The sequence below is a fragment of the Sinocyclocheilus grahami genome, unplaced genomic scaffold (assembly GCF_001515645.1).
Source record: "Sinocyclocheilus grahami isolate Dianchi unplaced genomic scaffold, SAMN03320097.WGS_v1.1 scaffold940.1, whole genome shotgun sequence".
In the NCBI taxonomy this organism is placed as follows: Eukaryota; Metazoa; Chordata; class Actinopteri; order Cypriniformes; family Cyprinidae; genus Sinocyclocheilus; species Sinocyclocheilus grahami.
Genome location: NW_015506119.1, coordinates 111314 through 125708, shown reverse-complemented (window position 1 = coordinate 125708; position 14395 = coordinate 111314). Strand labels below are relative to the sequence as shown.

At 40.4% G+C, this 14395-nt stretch overlaps 1 protein-coding gene across 1 annotated transcript in view; it reads left to right on the top strand.

Annotated features, from left to right (window-relative positions):
• Nucleotides 1-14395, top strand: part of LOC107564497 (microtubule-actin cross-linking factor 1-like) — a 178675-nt gene that overhangs the window by 71255 nt on the left and 93025 nt on the right. Inside the window, exons 3-6 of the mRNA XM_016249593.1 lie at nt 1600-1661; nt 4068-4157; nt 6338-6415; nt 7059-7151. Of these exons, the coding sequence (XP_016105079.1) occupies nt 1600-1661; nt 4068-4157; nt 6338-6415; nt 7059-7151 (323 nt within the window). The remainder of the gene's footprint in view (nt 1-1599; nt 1662-4067; nt 4158-6337; nt 6416-7058; nt 7152-14395) is intronic.

The window sequence follows — 14395 nt, the reverse complement described above, 5'->3', positions numbered from 1 at the left end:
TTATTATCAATGTTGAAAACAGTTTTGCTGCTTAATATTTTTGTGGAAACCGTAATACTTATTTTTTCAAGATTATTTAAATGGAAAGTTTACTGTCACTTTTCATCAAATTAAAAGCAAAATAAAATAAAATAAATCTTTCTGACCCCAAACTTTTGAATGGTAGTGTATTTACAATATGGCTTTCTATTAAATCATGTGACCATGGCTGAAATGTATTATTTATATTAATGTATTAATCATTAAAATACACGATTTTGCATTTTACGGTCCGTGTTTGAATTCTGGCTATTTAAAGCAAGACTGGAGGGACGCTTGTAAATAATACACAGCATCTCTTTATGTGTTACAAAATTAACCCAATCTCTCTTCCTCCCCCTTCCTCGCCTCTTCCTCTCTGTCTCTTTCTGCTGTTTCCTCTTCTATCTCTCTTTTCACAGATGAACGAGACCGGGTGCAGAAGAAAACTTTCACAAAATGGGTCAACAAACATCTCATAAAGGTACAGTTCAGCACGCCGGGTTATTTTTGTCTTTTCTGCTGCACTGCACAATGATAAGGCCTGCTGGCCACTGGGCTTCAGTCCTGCTGAACACACAGCATGCATGCTCACACATTCACACTTACACATAAGACTCAGGGACTGATCTTATTAATATTAGGACACTTGCAGTGGGTCCTGCAAGTCAACGATTGTACAGAAGCTGTTATTGGTTTTAATAATAACACAATGACAAAGGTATCTCCCCAGTGTTTTGTCCATATGACACTGAAAATATGTTCAGCATGTTGTCATGCTCCAGAACTATATTTGTGAGTCTGTTAATCCCCTGTAGCTCCTGCCCCACTGACTACAGATCATGAGAGCAAAGAATGCTGGGTATTTCAAGGGCAGGGCAGATGACCAACCGCAGAAGGGCTAGAGTTATAAGGTTAGACATAGTGGCCGCATAACTCAGCCGGTATTACTGTAATGTAGACTGACCATAGGAAATGAGATGGGTTTATACAGTGCTGCTGAAAGGTTAGACTCTACAAGTAGTGAGTTATATATACTAGACCTCTGTGACCCTTTTGGGACCTCTTTATATTGTATTAGAGACGACAGACTGTTTGTTACCCACATATAACAAAAGACAGATTGCGTGTCTTCAATGCCACATTTCTTATTATTATCAATGTTGAAAACAGTTTTGCTGCTTAATATTTTTGTGGAAACCGTAATACTTATTTTTTCAAGATTATTTAAATGGAAAGTTTACTGTCACTTTTCATCAAATTAAAAGCAAAATAAAATAAAATAAATCTTTCTGACCCCAAACTTTTGAATGGTAGTGTATTTACAATATGGCTTTCTATTAAATCATGTGACCATGGCTGAAATGTATTATTTATATTAATGTATTAATCATTAAAATACACGATTTTGCATTTGTTTGAATTCTGGCTATTTAAAGCAAGACTGGAGGGACGCTTGTAAATAATACACAGCATCTCTTTATGTGTTACAAAATTAACCCAATCTCTCTTCCTCCCCCTTCCTCGCCTCTTCCTCTCTGTCTCTTTCTGCTGTTTCCTCTTCTATCTCTCTTTTCACAGATGAACGAGACAGGGTGCAGAAGAAAACTTTCACAAAATGGGTCAACAAACATCTCATAAAGGTACAGTTCAGCACGCCGGGTTATTTTTGTCTTTTCTGCTGCACTGCACAATGATAAGGCCTGCTGGCCACTGGGCTTCAGTCCTGCTGAACACACAGCATGCATGCTCACACATTCACACTTACACATAAGACTCAGGGACTGATCTTATTAATATTAGGACACTTGCAGTGGGTCCTGCAAGTCAACGATTGTACAGAAGCTGTTATTGGTTTTAATAATAACACAATGACAAAGGTATCTCCCCAGTGTTTTGTCCATATGACACTGAAAATATGTTCAGCATGTTGTCATGCTCCAGAACTATATTTGTGAGTCTGTTAATCCCCTGTAGCTCCTGCCCCACTGACTACAGATCATGAGAGCAAAGAATGCTGGGTATTTCAAGGGCAGGGCAGATGACCAACCGCAGAAGGGCTAGAGTTATAAGGTTAGACATAGTGGCCGCATAACTCAGCCGGTATTACTGTAATGTAGACTGACCATAGGAAATGAGATGGGTTTATACAGTGCTGCTGAAAGGTTAGACTCTACAAGTAGTGAGTTATATATACTAGACCTCTGTGACCCTTTTGGGACCTCTTTATATTGTATTAGAGACAACAGACTGTTTGTTACCCACATATAACAAAAGACAGATTGCGTGTCTTCAATGCTTCAAAGTAGGGCTGCAAAACGATTAATCGAGATTAATCGCATTCAAAATAACAGTGTTATATTAAGGAAAAATGTTAGATTTATATATATTTAAAATATTTATATATAATATAAATTATATTCAAGTATAAAAATATACATGCAAATATATTTTTTAAATATATTCATATATGTGTGTGTATTTATATATACATAATAAATATACAAAATACACACACATATAGTATGTAAACATAAACTTTTATTTTGAATGCGATTAATCGCGATTAATCGTTTTACAACCTTACTTCAAAGTGATGTAAGATCCCACTAACATTCTGTTCTGGTTTTGATAGTGGACCGGTCTAGAATTATCAATTGATATTTGACAGGTCTTTAATTCTGGAATGATTATACCCGAAAATGTGCAATTATTCAATTGGCTCTTTGGCTGTTATAGCATAGCTCGTGTAGTTTGTCATGAGTCTCATTAGCAGATACAAAGTAGGTGATGAGACCTGTTAGCATTATGTTTACGCATCTCTCTCCATCTCTGGCAGGTGAACGGGTATGTGGTTCCCCTCGGGCAATGTTACACTGACTAAAAGCAGTGTGTAGATTGTGTCACATCCGTTTGTTTGTCCTTTACACACACCTAACATAAACAGTGACCTCACTGCAAACTGGTTTAAGAGGGGTTCTACAACATACCTGTCTACAGGAATGACTGCTGACTACAAACGGGGGAAGCATTTGAGTGTGACACATTTTATTATTTAATGCTCCACCGCTGGGGTATTACTCCAGTGCCCAAGTATAGTTTGTTATTCTCTCTGTCCATGGCAACAGGGCATCCCCTGATAACACACCTGTGATAAACACTGAAATGACATGGAAGAGACAGAGGTGGAAAGAAATGACTGTGTTTTGTTCAGGGAGCGTGGGAACACAAATGTGACCGTAACCATATCAGTGACATTGATCACGTGATGTCTCTATACAGACTGTCAGAAGTACAAGATGCTTTTTGAATTTTCTGAAATCATCATATAATATAATATAATCAATGTATATAATATATTTCTAATTGTAATTTATTTATGCATTTATTTTTGTAACATTTTAAATGTCTTTACTGTCACTTTTGATCAATTTAAGGCACTCTTGCTGAATAAAAGTAGTAATATAGTATTATTATTATTTTTCTGAATTGATTGAAATAAAGGGAGGGAATGGAGAGGATTGTGAGTCTCACAGTTGTCAGGATGTTCTTTTATACTCAGCAGATGGTTCCTCTGTGGCCCTGTGGGGAGGCAGCTGTGTTGGATTTTGCTGTATGCAGCTTAGAATCTCTGAATCCACAAACACACACACGTTCACTTTAGTACAGAACTTCAAGATCGTTAGAGATCCTCCATGTTTTTCTTGTTGCTGGTTTACTGGCCCATCTCAATGAGTCTGGCGCCCTCTGCAGGTTAGAGTTAGTACACTGCAGTTGTCTCTCTATGAAACTAATTTACTTTTAGTTTCCACTATTTTATCCAAACTGTTTTTGTTAATGGTTCGCAACCAACCAAACAAATTAGTTTGCTAATTGTCATTTAAATACAGTTTAATATATAAAGTCAGCCTGTAACCAAACATGGTAATTCTAGCACAGAACCTTATTGAAACCGTTGCTTATAATACAAACACTTACACGTAGGCCTCTAAATACTGTAAAGAACTCAACATCTCACTCTAACTGTATTTCTCTCTCTTTCTCTCCAGGTGCGGAAGCACATCACAGACCTTTATGAGGATCTAAGGGATGGACATAACCTCATTTCCCTGCTTGAGGTGCTGTCTGGCGTCACATTGGTGAGAAAGCAACTACCATCACCTTAACACACACACACACAGGATATACATAAGGTTGTACACAAATTTGATTCCAATGCGTTATGCAGTTCTCCCAGGTAATTCATGTGGCAGAGATCTGCTTTATTTTCCATAATGCAATTCAGAGCCACTTGGTGCCAGGGGATCATGTCACATGAGTTGGCCTGGGGGTTAGGCTGATGTCATGAAGTGTCCTGGCTTGTTGCTGATGTTGCCGAATGCAGATACAGGCCTTGCTGCAGAGAAATAGCTGAGTCTGACGTGTACTGCAATGTGTTGTAATGACATCTGCATTAGTACATTATTTCTGCACTCACTCTTGCCCACTCTGATGGCTGGGGACCATGATGCATTGGGGCAGACTGAATGATGGGTGGATTAACAAAGACAGACTGCTGACACACCACCTGCCCTCTTCGATTGCTCTCTCACTCATTCTTCTTTCCTTTCTATTACCTCATCTTTTTTATGATACAGTATTATTTTTGTTTGGGGGGGGGGTTGCTTTTTTTTGGTTTTGGTTTTGTTTCACCCTCTTCCTCCATCTTTTCATTTTTTAAACTGTTGTTTTCTTCATATATCATCCCTTCAACACTGTTTCTGTCTTCATCCTTTCTCTGTGACCCTCTCTATGATGATGTCATCAGCACAAGGGCGCGTCGACTCTGCGGAGAACGTCTGTGTCACGCGCACCCCCACTCATCCTGCTGGGTGGGGAGGATGAGGAGGATGGAGCTCAGGGAGTATGTGTGACCCCCCCTCCCCCTATTGAAATGAACACAGTCACACACAGTCAGCTCTGTACACTGCATGGCGTGGACTCAAAGGACAGGTCAATTTCGTGAATATGCAGAGGGGAATGTCTAATACGCCGATGGAGAATTCATGATGCCACGCATAATCTGATTTATTAAATTTAGGTGTTTGAGAGACCTCGCCTTGTGTACACATTTTATATACTACACGTCACGTCAGTCCAGCCAACGCTCACATCACATGCTCACATTGAATCTGATGACTTTGACACATCTGCCCTATTGTGGGGGTTTTCTGGTCACCAGGTTTGCTGTACACGCTGCTGCATTTGTGGGTGATAATGAGCATGCTTTGCATGTAAGGGTGTGTGAGTCTGCTTCATGACCTTATTAGAGAGCAGTGATAGACCGATATATTGGACAGGCCAGTTAATTGGATGATATTTGGCCATTTTGATTATTGGCCATGTCTGGCTGATTAATAAAATTAGCCATTCGGCCTTGTCAATAGATTTGACATTTTTGCCTTATCAATAGATAGAAACCTGAGGAAATTTTGGTACATCTTATTTCCTACTGTTAAATTGTAATATACACTTACAGTTCAAAGGTTTGTGGTCAGTAAGATTTTTTTTATCAATTCAGCAACGATAAATTAAATTTGATTAATTAATTTAAGATTTCCATTTTAAATAAATTCCTTGAACTATCTATTCATTGAAGAATTCTGAAAAAAAAAGTATCAGGGTTTCCACAAAAATATTAAGTAGCACAAATAATAAGAAATATTTCTTCAGCACCAAATCAGCATATTAAATTGTGACACTGAAGACTGGATGCTGAAAATTCAGGTTTGGCATCACAGAAATAAATTACTCTTTAAAATATATAGAAACAGTTATTTTAAATTGTAATAATATGACTGTTTTTACTGTATTTATTTGTTAACAAATGCAGCCTTACTGAGCATAAAATACTTATTTCAAAAACATAAAAAATCTTACCAAGCCTGGACTTTTGGATGTTAGTGTATATTGACATATTATATCGGCCATCTACTGCCCTGCACTCTAGATATTGCTATTGGTCACCCACTACTGACAGATGTTAGCAAGCGAGATAAAGTGTGTGAGATACAATAATTATATAGCAGACTGTGAAAATGTCGGCATTAGCAGACCATTCAAACAGTAAAGCTAGCTATTCCCTGTAATTCTGAGACAGGATTATTAATTACTGACAATCCTGTGAGGCTCTTGTGTTATTTTGCTGTGTGCTGCTTTCAGGCTTGTGCTAATGAAGCTGTCCTGTTTTCACACAGACCTCCAATTTGCCCAGATTATCAATGCACTCATCTGCATTCTCTCTCTGTTTTCTCTCTCACTCTCTTCCTGTCTTCAATAGCCCAGGGAAAAGGGTCGCATGCGATTTCACCGACTCCAGAATGTGCAGATCGCCTTGGACTTCCTTAAGCAGAGACAGGTATGAATGTCTAAAATGGCGCTTTCTCACTCTCAGAGTTGCTTTTTACAGATCGTCAGCTCTTTGTTTATAAATGCAAGGATGTAACCAAATATTCAAGATTGGGTGGGGTAAAACAAGAGTCGAAGAAGTCTCATTCATCAACTACTCCTCTGAATATTGGGAAGGACATGTCCGCTTTAGTGTTTAGGCTAGTTATCCTCACTAATGAACTAATGTAATGCACATTTAGGGGATGTGAATACAAGATGATAGCTTGGGACCTCTGTGTCCTCAGTCTCATTGTGCTTCAGTTGGCAACATGGCTCTGAGATAACATGACCTGGAGTTGATAGATGTGTTCTGCCCCATCCAAGTCTGTCCAATCCCCTCTCTGTTGTCACCCCAGCCCAGGGTCCCTAAACCAGACAAAATGCCAACCAGCACCCTTCTCCCAATGCACAGTACATAGCTTCTGACAGCTGAAAGCGTAAGAGGACAACAAATGCCAAAGCTGTCCTGAAATTTCATTACATCATCAGTTTTCACCTAGGCATAGTCTTTTATTGGCAATCAGTTCTTTTTTTAACACCTTTACACCAAATTGTATATTTGACTCATTCAGATATTTTCCACTATTGAGATTCTTTTTTTTTTAATGCAGGTCAAATTAGTGAATATACGCAATGATGACATCACAGATGGGAACCCAAAGCTGACACTGGGACTGATCTGGACCATCATCCTTCACTTCCAGGTAAGTTCACTTTAGTCACAGCTGTGTCCTACTTGAATATGTAATGTTCAGCACAGCATGCCAGAGGTTAGAGGTGACTCTGCTTAATGCTAATAGCAGCTGTTTACCAGCCTCTCATGTCTGCAGCTGTCAGTTTGAGCAACAGGGATTTGCCCGTGGCAAGAATATGAGAACTCAAGAGGGAATGGTGCACAAGGAGAATGTGATGGATAGAGTACAATCCTAAACTCAGCCTCTGAATATGCTCAGGGAATGGTTTATATGGTGCTTCAATAGAAAAGACCTGGCAGTCTGCCTGTTTTGCAGAATGACAGACTTTCTAGACAGGCACTGCCAGCCTGCATTCTGATAAAGAAACAAAAATCTGCAGAAATGGGCCCTGCAGAGCACACTTGTGAAATGGCCTTCAATTTTCTATACTTATGGGTCAAGCTAGAGAAGTAAGGTCTGTTGGGTGGATACTGTGCTGCTGGATGGTACAATTGAAATGTCCCATTTATAAAAGCAATTTAAATAGGCTGCATGGTAGTTTATCTGAAGCAATAAAAAGATACTTTCGCCCTTGCTCCAGAATGGAATACTAGCACAGATTGTTCAAACCATATTAATAATGTTCTACAATAAACACATGATCAGTTAAGCTAATTTTTTATCCAAATTTGTGTAGAAGGCTTATAATCTGATCAAATAATTACTCAAGAAAGATATATTCAAATCACTGTAGTTACTGTTTCTGTTCATTCTTTGAAAATGCATTGTATGCAGTACTATATGCTCTGATTGTAGTCTTCATGTTTTAGCAAATATAGTATATCAGTTTATCAGTATGCAAAAATGCATACTATGTGCAGTATACAGTTGTGAAGTTGTATTTCATTCCATTTCCAAACATAACCTTAGTCACCCATCAGCTATGAGAAAAGGCCACAATTATTATTAAAGACTAGCAAAAATAATAAAGCTGTTATAATGCATTTTTAACAAACTCTCTGCAGATAATTTAAGAGAGTTCTATTAAATGCTCTTAAAAATACATAGTTATCATTTACTGCATACTAGCTGCACATCCCAGGATCGTCCAGAAGAGGACATTATTATCAACAGAGCAGTTACATCACAAGGTGACATATGCAGCTGGTTGCCAAGGTGATTGTGTTTAGTATGACCCCAAAGCCTTTTTCAATCAGCATGATTCAGCAGAAAAGAGTGGAGGAAGCATAGGCCTCATGAAATAGCAAATCAATAAAAAAAAAAAAAAAACACCTTCAGAAAAATATTAAAATGAAGAAATATTGCTTTAGAAATTAAACCACTTTCCCCCACAGTGCTTGAATCTGATATTTTTACATTCAATATATTCTAACATTAACTAGAGAGCAGAGATTTGAAACAAACTATCAATTATCTTGACAAATTGCAGTAATTGGTTCAGAACAGAGCAGGCCACTGGCACACAAATAAGTACTTGTAAACTACTTGTTGCATCTCTGGGACAAAACTAAAACATTTGAACAGAGGCGAAAAAACAAGGAATAGGACTTTTAAAACTTGCATGCTTAATTGCAGTACTTAACATTGATTAGTTATGAAACAATGGAAATGAGACAATAGTACACAAAGCAGAGCATGCCACCGACAGTATGACATTATGGAGAATTTGCTCTGATTGAACATTTCAGCATTAGCTTTATTTTCTGTCAACCAAAAATATAATGGAAGGAGAAATAAAAGGTGTGATGGTAGACCACCATAGAAATGCATAATGTTATTGTTGTGAAGAACAAGTTGCAGCCAAAATTAATATAGCCCCATATAATGTAGCATGACTCATTTAATGAAGCATCATCCAATTTAATAATTTCAGCAGAGGCACATTAGGAGTAGTTGCTGTTTGTCAATAGAAGCATTCGAAAACCACTCCTCTAAGTGCCATTTTGATGCATACTGTACTTTCACTTCAGACATCCAAGAGAGACTAGCTCCCCCCTCCCCCAGCATTTCAGAATTGTGTTTAGTATATCCTCATATTGACCTCATATATTTTTGTCTAAGTTTAGAATCCTGTGGGAAAATACCAATCAAGCTTCAGTGTGTTAACATAGGCTGAATTTGCACCAGCTGTCTCTGTCACAAAAACAACTGATCTGATTGGCTGTTATGTTAGTCACATAAAAGGTATGGTTGTCTGGCCAGCTGGGTTGTTTGGCAAAGATTGCAGTGTGCTGAAATCTTATGCTCTCTATCTGCAGGATAAAGCTGATAGGTGCTGGTCTCTGTCTGTCAGTAAACAGAAATTTACCCCGTCTCAGTTACAGTACTGGAGACTATGGATCCATGACAATTAGGCTGTTTATCATGGTATCATGGTTCTGATTGATTTATTGGTTGTTAATTCATCACCTTCCTTTGCAATCCTGCTTGTCTATGCTGCTTCTGATCACATGACTAAATATCATCACAGTGCTGTAATTTGTGTGGGAGTGTCTATAGAAGAGGGATATCTTCATCTTCATGTCCACAGCCTCTTAAGGTGTGGTCACATTTACTGCTATTTGCCAAATTTCTGCTGCAGAAATCCAGTAATTTCAACAGGAATTACACATGATCGAGAGAAAGATTTCCCCATGTGAATTAAGCATTGGGTTCAATTGGTCGTGCAAATGTGCAGTATTGACCCAACAGCCTGCGAAATTTGATCAGAATCCAACTAATGTGAATGCATCTTAACAGCTGGCAAGATCTTTCATCTGCATCTCCTTAACTCTTTACAGATTGATCATGTTCTTCAGACCCGTTAGTAATAAATGTATTCATTCTGCCTTGTCCCTTGTTCATCTTTGTCAAGATGTCTTATGGCTAGTGTGTTAATATGTATAAATATATATGTAAGAGAGGAGAGCCAATAATATCAGCTGTGAAAGTGACATATATGTTAAGGAGCAACAATTAAAATTTCAGGTTCATTCTTTTCTTGCAGTCTCAGGCTGCCAACCAGTTTGATTGGTGTGCATGTGCGCGTGTGTGTTGAGCTCTGAGCTCACCAGGCATCAGAACAGGGAGGGAGGGAGGGATGAGCACGTGGATAGGAGGAGAGAAAGAGTGAGGAGGAGGGAGAGAGGGAGGAGAGGAAGCTAAAGCAGCAGCAGCGTATTCTGTGAGGCTGCAGCAGACAAGAGATGAAGCTATTTTTTCCGCTGGTGCCTACCAGTGAGAGCAGAGGAGCTACCCAGCAACTGAGAAGAGGACACATGCTTCCTCTCTCCCCTGCAGGCCTCTTGAAGCACACCACATATACAGCGACACATATGCTTTCAATCTCAGAATCAGGATCGCTGAACCCTGCAGGCACACACATGTAAGTCGCACATTTTAATTTGTACCCAGGTTGTGCAAAGGAGAGCACCGTATCAATTGGATCAATTTCTCCATGCTCGACTGATGGAGCGAAGCTTTTTTCAATACTGGGGCAACCATTCTTCTCTGAGGCCAGCAGTGCAGCTCCAGGTTGGGGGAGGATTCCTCTGGATTTCCCTCTTTTCCTCTTCCAGCCATGGTTCAACTGCCCAGCCCAGCCCTATCCTGGCGGCGTTCTAATTAGATTCCACAGCCAGAGAAGCAGACAGTATCAGGGAGCGGCACCTTGTCAGTTATCACTTTTTCTCTCATTGACTCACCCCAATTTAGGGACATACACTGCTTAGTGACGGAACAAGGAAGACAGGATGGCTTGAAACAATGTCTACTTGATATATGAGACTGGACTATGTGCTAAACCACATCTATAACCAGCCATGTCAGCAGGGGGAAAATGGTTGTTGAATTTTGCTGGCTGAAGGTGAGGTCTTCACTCATGGGTAGTCACCGTCCTCTTTATTGACTTGAATGTGCTGGCGTCAGTGCATGGGATGCCAGTTCCCGTGGCAGCAGTGGCGAGATGCTTTGTACCTAGCCCCTCCCCTTCTTTCTCTTCAATGTCTGGAGACTTGTTTTAATGGAGTTTACATGCCTGGGACGTGAAACACTCATAGCTACAGGTGTGAAGACCAAACATCATCTCACATGGGCTGGTTATGCTTGGGTGATGATGGGAACAAAATATGTTAAGCTCTGATGGGTTGTGACTAAATTGTAGATGAGCTACCTGATTCTGCTCTTTCGTCCATTAGCAGCTGATCTTAGACCTGTTACACAACTTTACTGTAAGCGTCCCACAGGACTTTTATGACTGCTTCCCAATACATTACCTACCCTATGTGATGTTAGCACTACAGAGTGAAGTGATCAATAATGTATGCTAAAGATATTCAGAGAAGCAGGTGTTTCTAGGCATCTTACGGTTCACATATAAATACATGTTCAGACATGTTTTTTTTTCAAGCTGACGATTAGTGCATCCTAATGATGCATCCTGATGCAGAGTTATTGAGCATGTGCACTCACATGAGTATGTCTCTGTATGTCTGCAGTGCAGTTTTATTGTCGTTCTCACCTTGAGGAATATCTTCTGAAGTACCTTCTTGTGTCTTCGAGTACCATTACAAATGGCCTGCTATTTAACACATAGCTTGTGAAATGGGCTAAAAAGCACCGGTTTTTCTTCAGTCAGTGCTGCATCATCTCTGCATCATGAGGGAGTGAAAAAACATCAAATGCCTTGCCGTAGGATTTTAATATTTTATAAAGGACAGTAACCTATATTCAGCATCATGTCCTAGAGGCTTACAAGGACCTACCTTAAGTGATATTTGGTTTAGGTTAACTGCAACATTGCCTGAACAACAGAAAGAGAAGACTAAGCAACAGGAGATATGACTGCTGCCCACACCTAAAGTTGAGACATGATGTCCTGGGAGAACCTCACCCTGTACCAAACCCTTTTGTCATGGTTAATACTTCTTGTCATGATTTTCACTCCAGATGAGTCATTAACTTAACGTTTTAATTTACCTTACCAGCCTCAGGCTGGCTGTTTTGCTCCCATTGTGGACATCACTTTATTCCTTTTGCCTCATATTTATCTACTCTGTCTCTATGAGATATGGGGAGCTCCCTTGGTTGTGTGAAACAACCCAGGGATGCTGGACCAGGTGGTGTTGCACCACTATCACCCAAAAGAAAACTTCGCTTCAGGCGAAAACGAAAGGCCAAACAGAAGTTAAAAGGTTCTGAAGGGGAGGACAAGAGAAGCCGTGTCCTTGAAGAGAAGGAGAGTGGAAGCGTTGAAGTTACGGAGGAGCCTACGACAAGAGCCCCTGATTCAGCCAAATTGGTATCTGGACAAATAACTACAGAAACTGAAACGCCCACCAATGTTGTCCTTGTTCCTGGTATGGCCCCAATATTTGGAAGCACAGGGACATTGCGGGGCAGCAAGATGGCCATTCTTTCCCCAGATCCCAGTCCAGCCTGGCTGGGGGCACTTCGCCAGTTTGAGGTAGAGGGACTCTGCGAAGAGTCTCAGGCTGAATTAGAGCAAGGCAGCACAACTCCTGGAGGAGGAAGAGTCTGTAAGGTTCGAGAGCGAGTTCAGGGGGTATTAGAGAGACCCTGTCTTTTACGCTCCAAACGTGGTGACCTGGAAATAGAGAAGGAAGGAGGAGATGTGCATGGGCAGAGTGAACTGATGTTCGGTGAACCCTCGGAAACCAAGAAGAAGGGAGTTGTTCACATTCGTGAGTTTGGAGGGCAACTTTGTGTGGTCCGAACTGTGTATCCAAGGGACTATGGGCCGCCCGCCTGGCGTGACAAAGAACTTGAGGTCCATTCTGAACCTCCAGCTGCATCTCCTGTTACTGTTGGCATTACGAAAATACAAGTGTCCGCAACTCAAGGGCGACCACCCGGGAAGAAAAACCCTGCCAAACCAGCAACAGCTGCAGCTCGGGGGAAAAAATGGAAAGAGTTCCTATTGGACAACTCTGCTCAAGTAGCTGAAGGCGTTGGCCCCCCACCACAAGACCTTCAGTCTTCAGGTTATGCTAGCGATGTTCCACTCACCTCGCCCGAGACGGGAGGTGCTGTTCAGACTGACTGGGGGAGCTCCTCTGATGTGCTTGATTCTTCTGTGCTTGAGAGTCCAATCTCCGCTCAAGAGATACCGGCTAAGCCTTCCACCCAGGTCAGATTATTTTCTCTCTGTCTTCTTAAAGCTCTTTCATATGGCTTTTGTAATATAAACGAGTAGAGATTAAAGCTGACAAAGCTTGGGTGTGGATTTGGGGGTATAGGTGTCTTCATTCTATTTCTTCACTACTATCTCTCGTGTGGCTTTTTTTTCTCTCAGCCAATCAGCTGTGCGTAGAAAACAGCAAATCCTTCCTGAACCTCTCCCAGGAGCCTAATCAGTGCTGCCCAGACCATCTCTCACTGTCTGCCTCCTTCCCTTCCTTCCATTCCTTATTATTTCCCTTCCCTCATACCACCCACTCTCTTTCCTGTCATTCCTGATGCTCTAGGTTCTGTATTCGAATGAAAGTGCATGACAGTGCCAAAAACATGGTCACAAATGATGTTCACAGACATTTTGTCAGCTGCTCATCTTTTTTCTCTCTGCACCACTGTGATCGCTGCATATTTGTGTCTGTTGCCTGCCCTCCCTTGCCTAGTGTTCCACCTGCAAACTTAAGAGTTATGGCTTGTGGAGAGGGATTACATGGCCTCATTGCAGACATTCCAGCAGTGTGCTAGCTGCACTTGGTTTATTAAATGCTCATTATTAAGCATACTCAAACCATGACGTTTCAGTGATGTCTGCCTAGCTATTTTTCTGCCAGTGTACCAGAAATGCAGCATAAATGTGGAAACCGAAGCCAGCATACACACATCCAGAAATGCACATCAAACAGTCAATGTTTGAGTGTTTAAATGCAGTCTCAATGATCTCTCACCATAGAGCATACTGTCTTCTATAGAGTTAATGCAATATGTGTTGCATTCATGATGGCATGAAATTTCCCTACATATAAAAAAAGATTGCGCATAAATCAGGCCTGCAAACTTTCTTTAGGGAAATGTTTGCTATCTACATTTTTGCTCTCCTTTCTTTCTATTACGTAACATTAAATTTTTTTCTGTCATGACAAGTCTCGGAGAGTTCAGCATGGTAATATACATGGCAATGTTAATGTGTTTGGTCTTGCAAGTAGCAAGTACTGAGACTTACTACTGCTAATACATTCACAGACATGCTGTTGTGAACATGTAGGAAATACTGCTGCTGCACATCTAACAAATAAATAACAAAT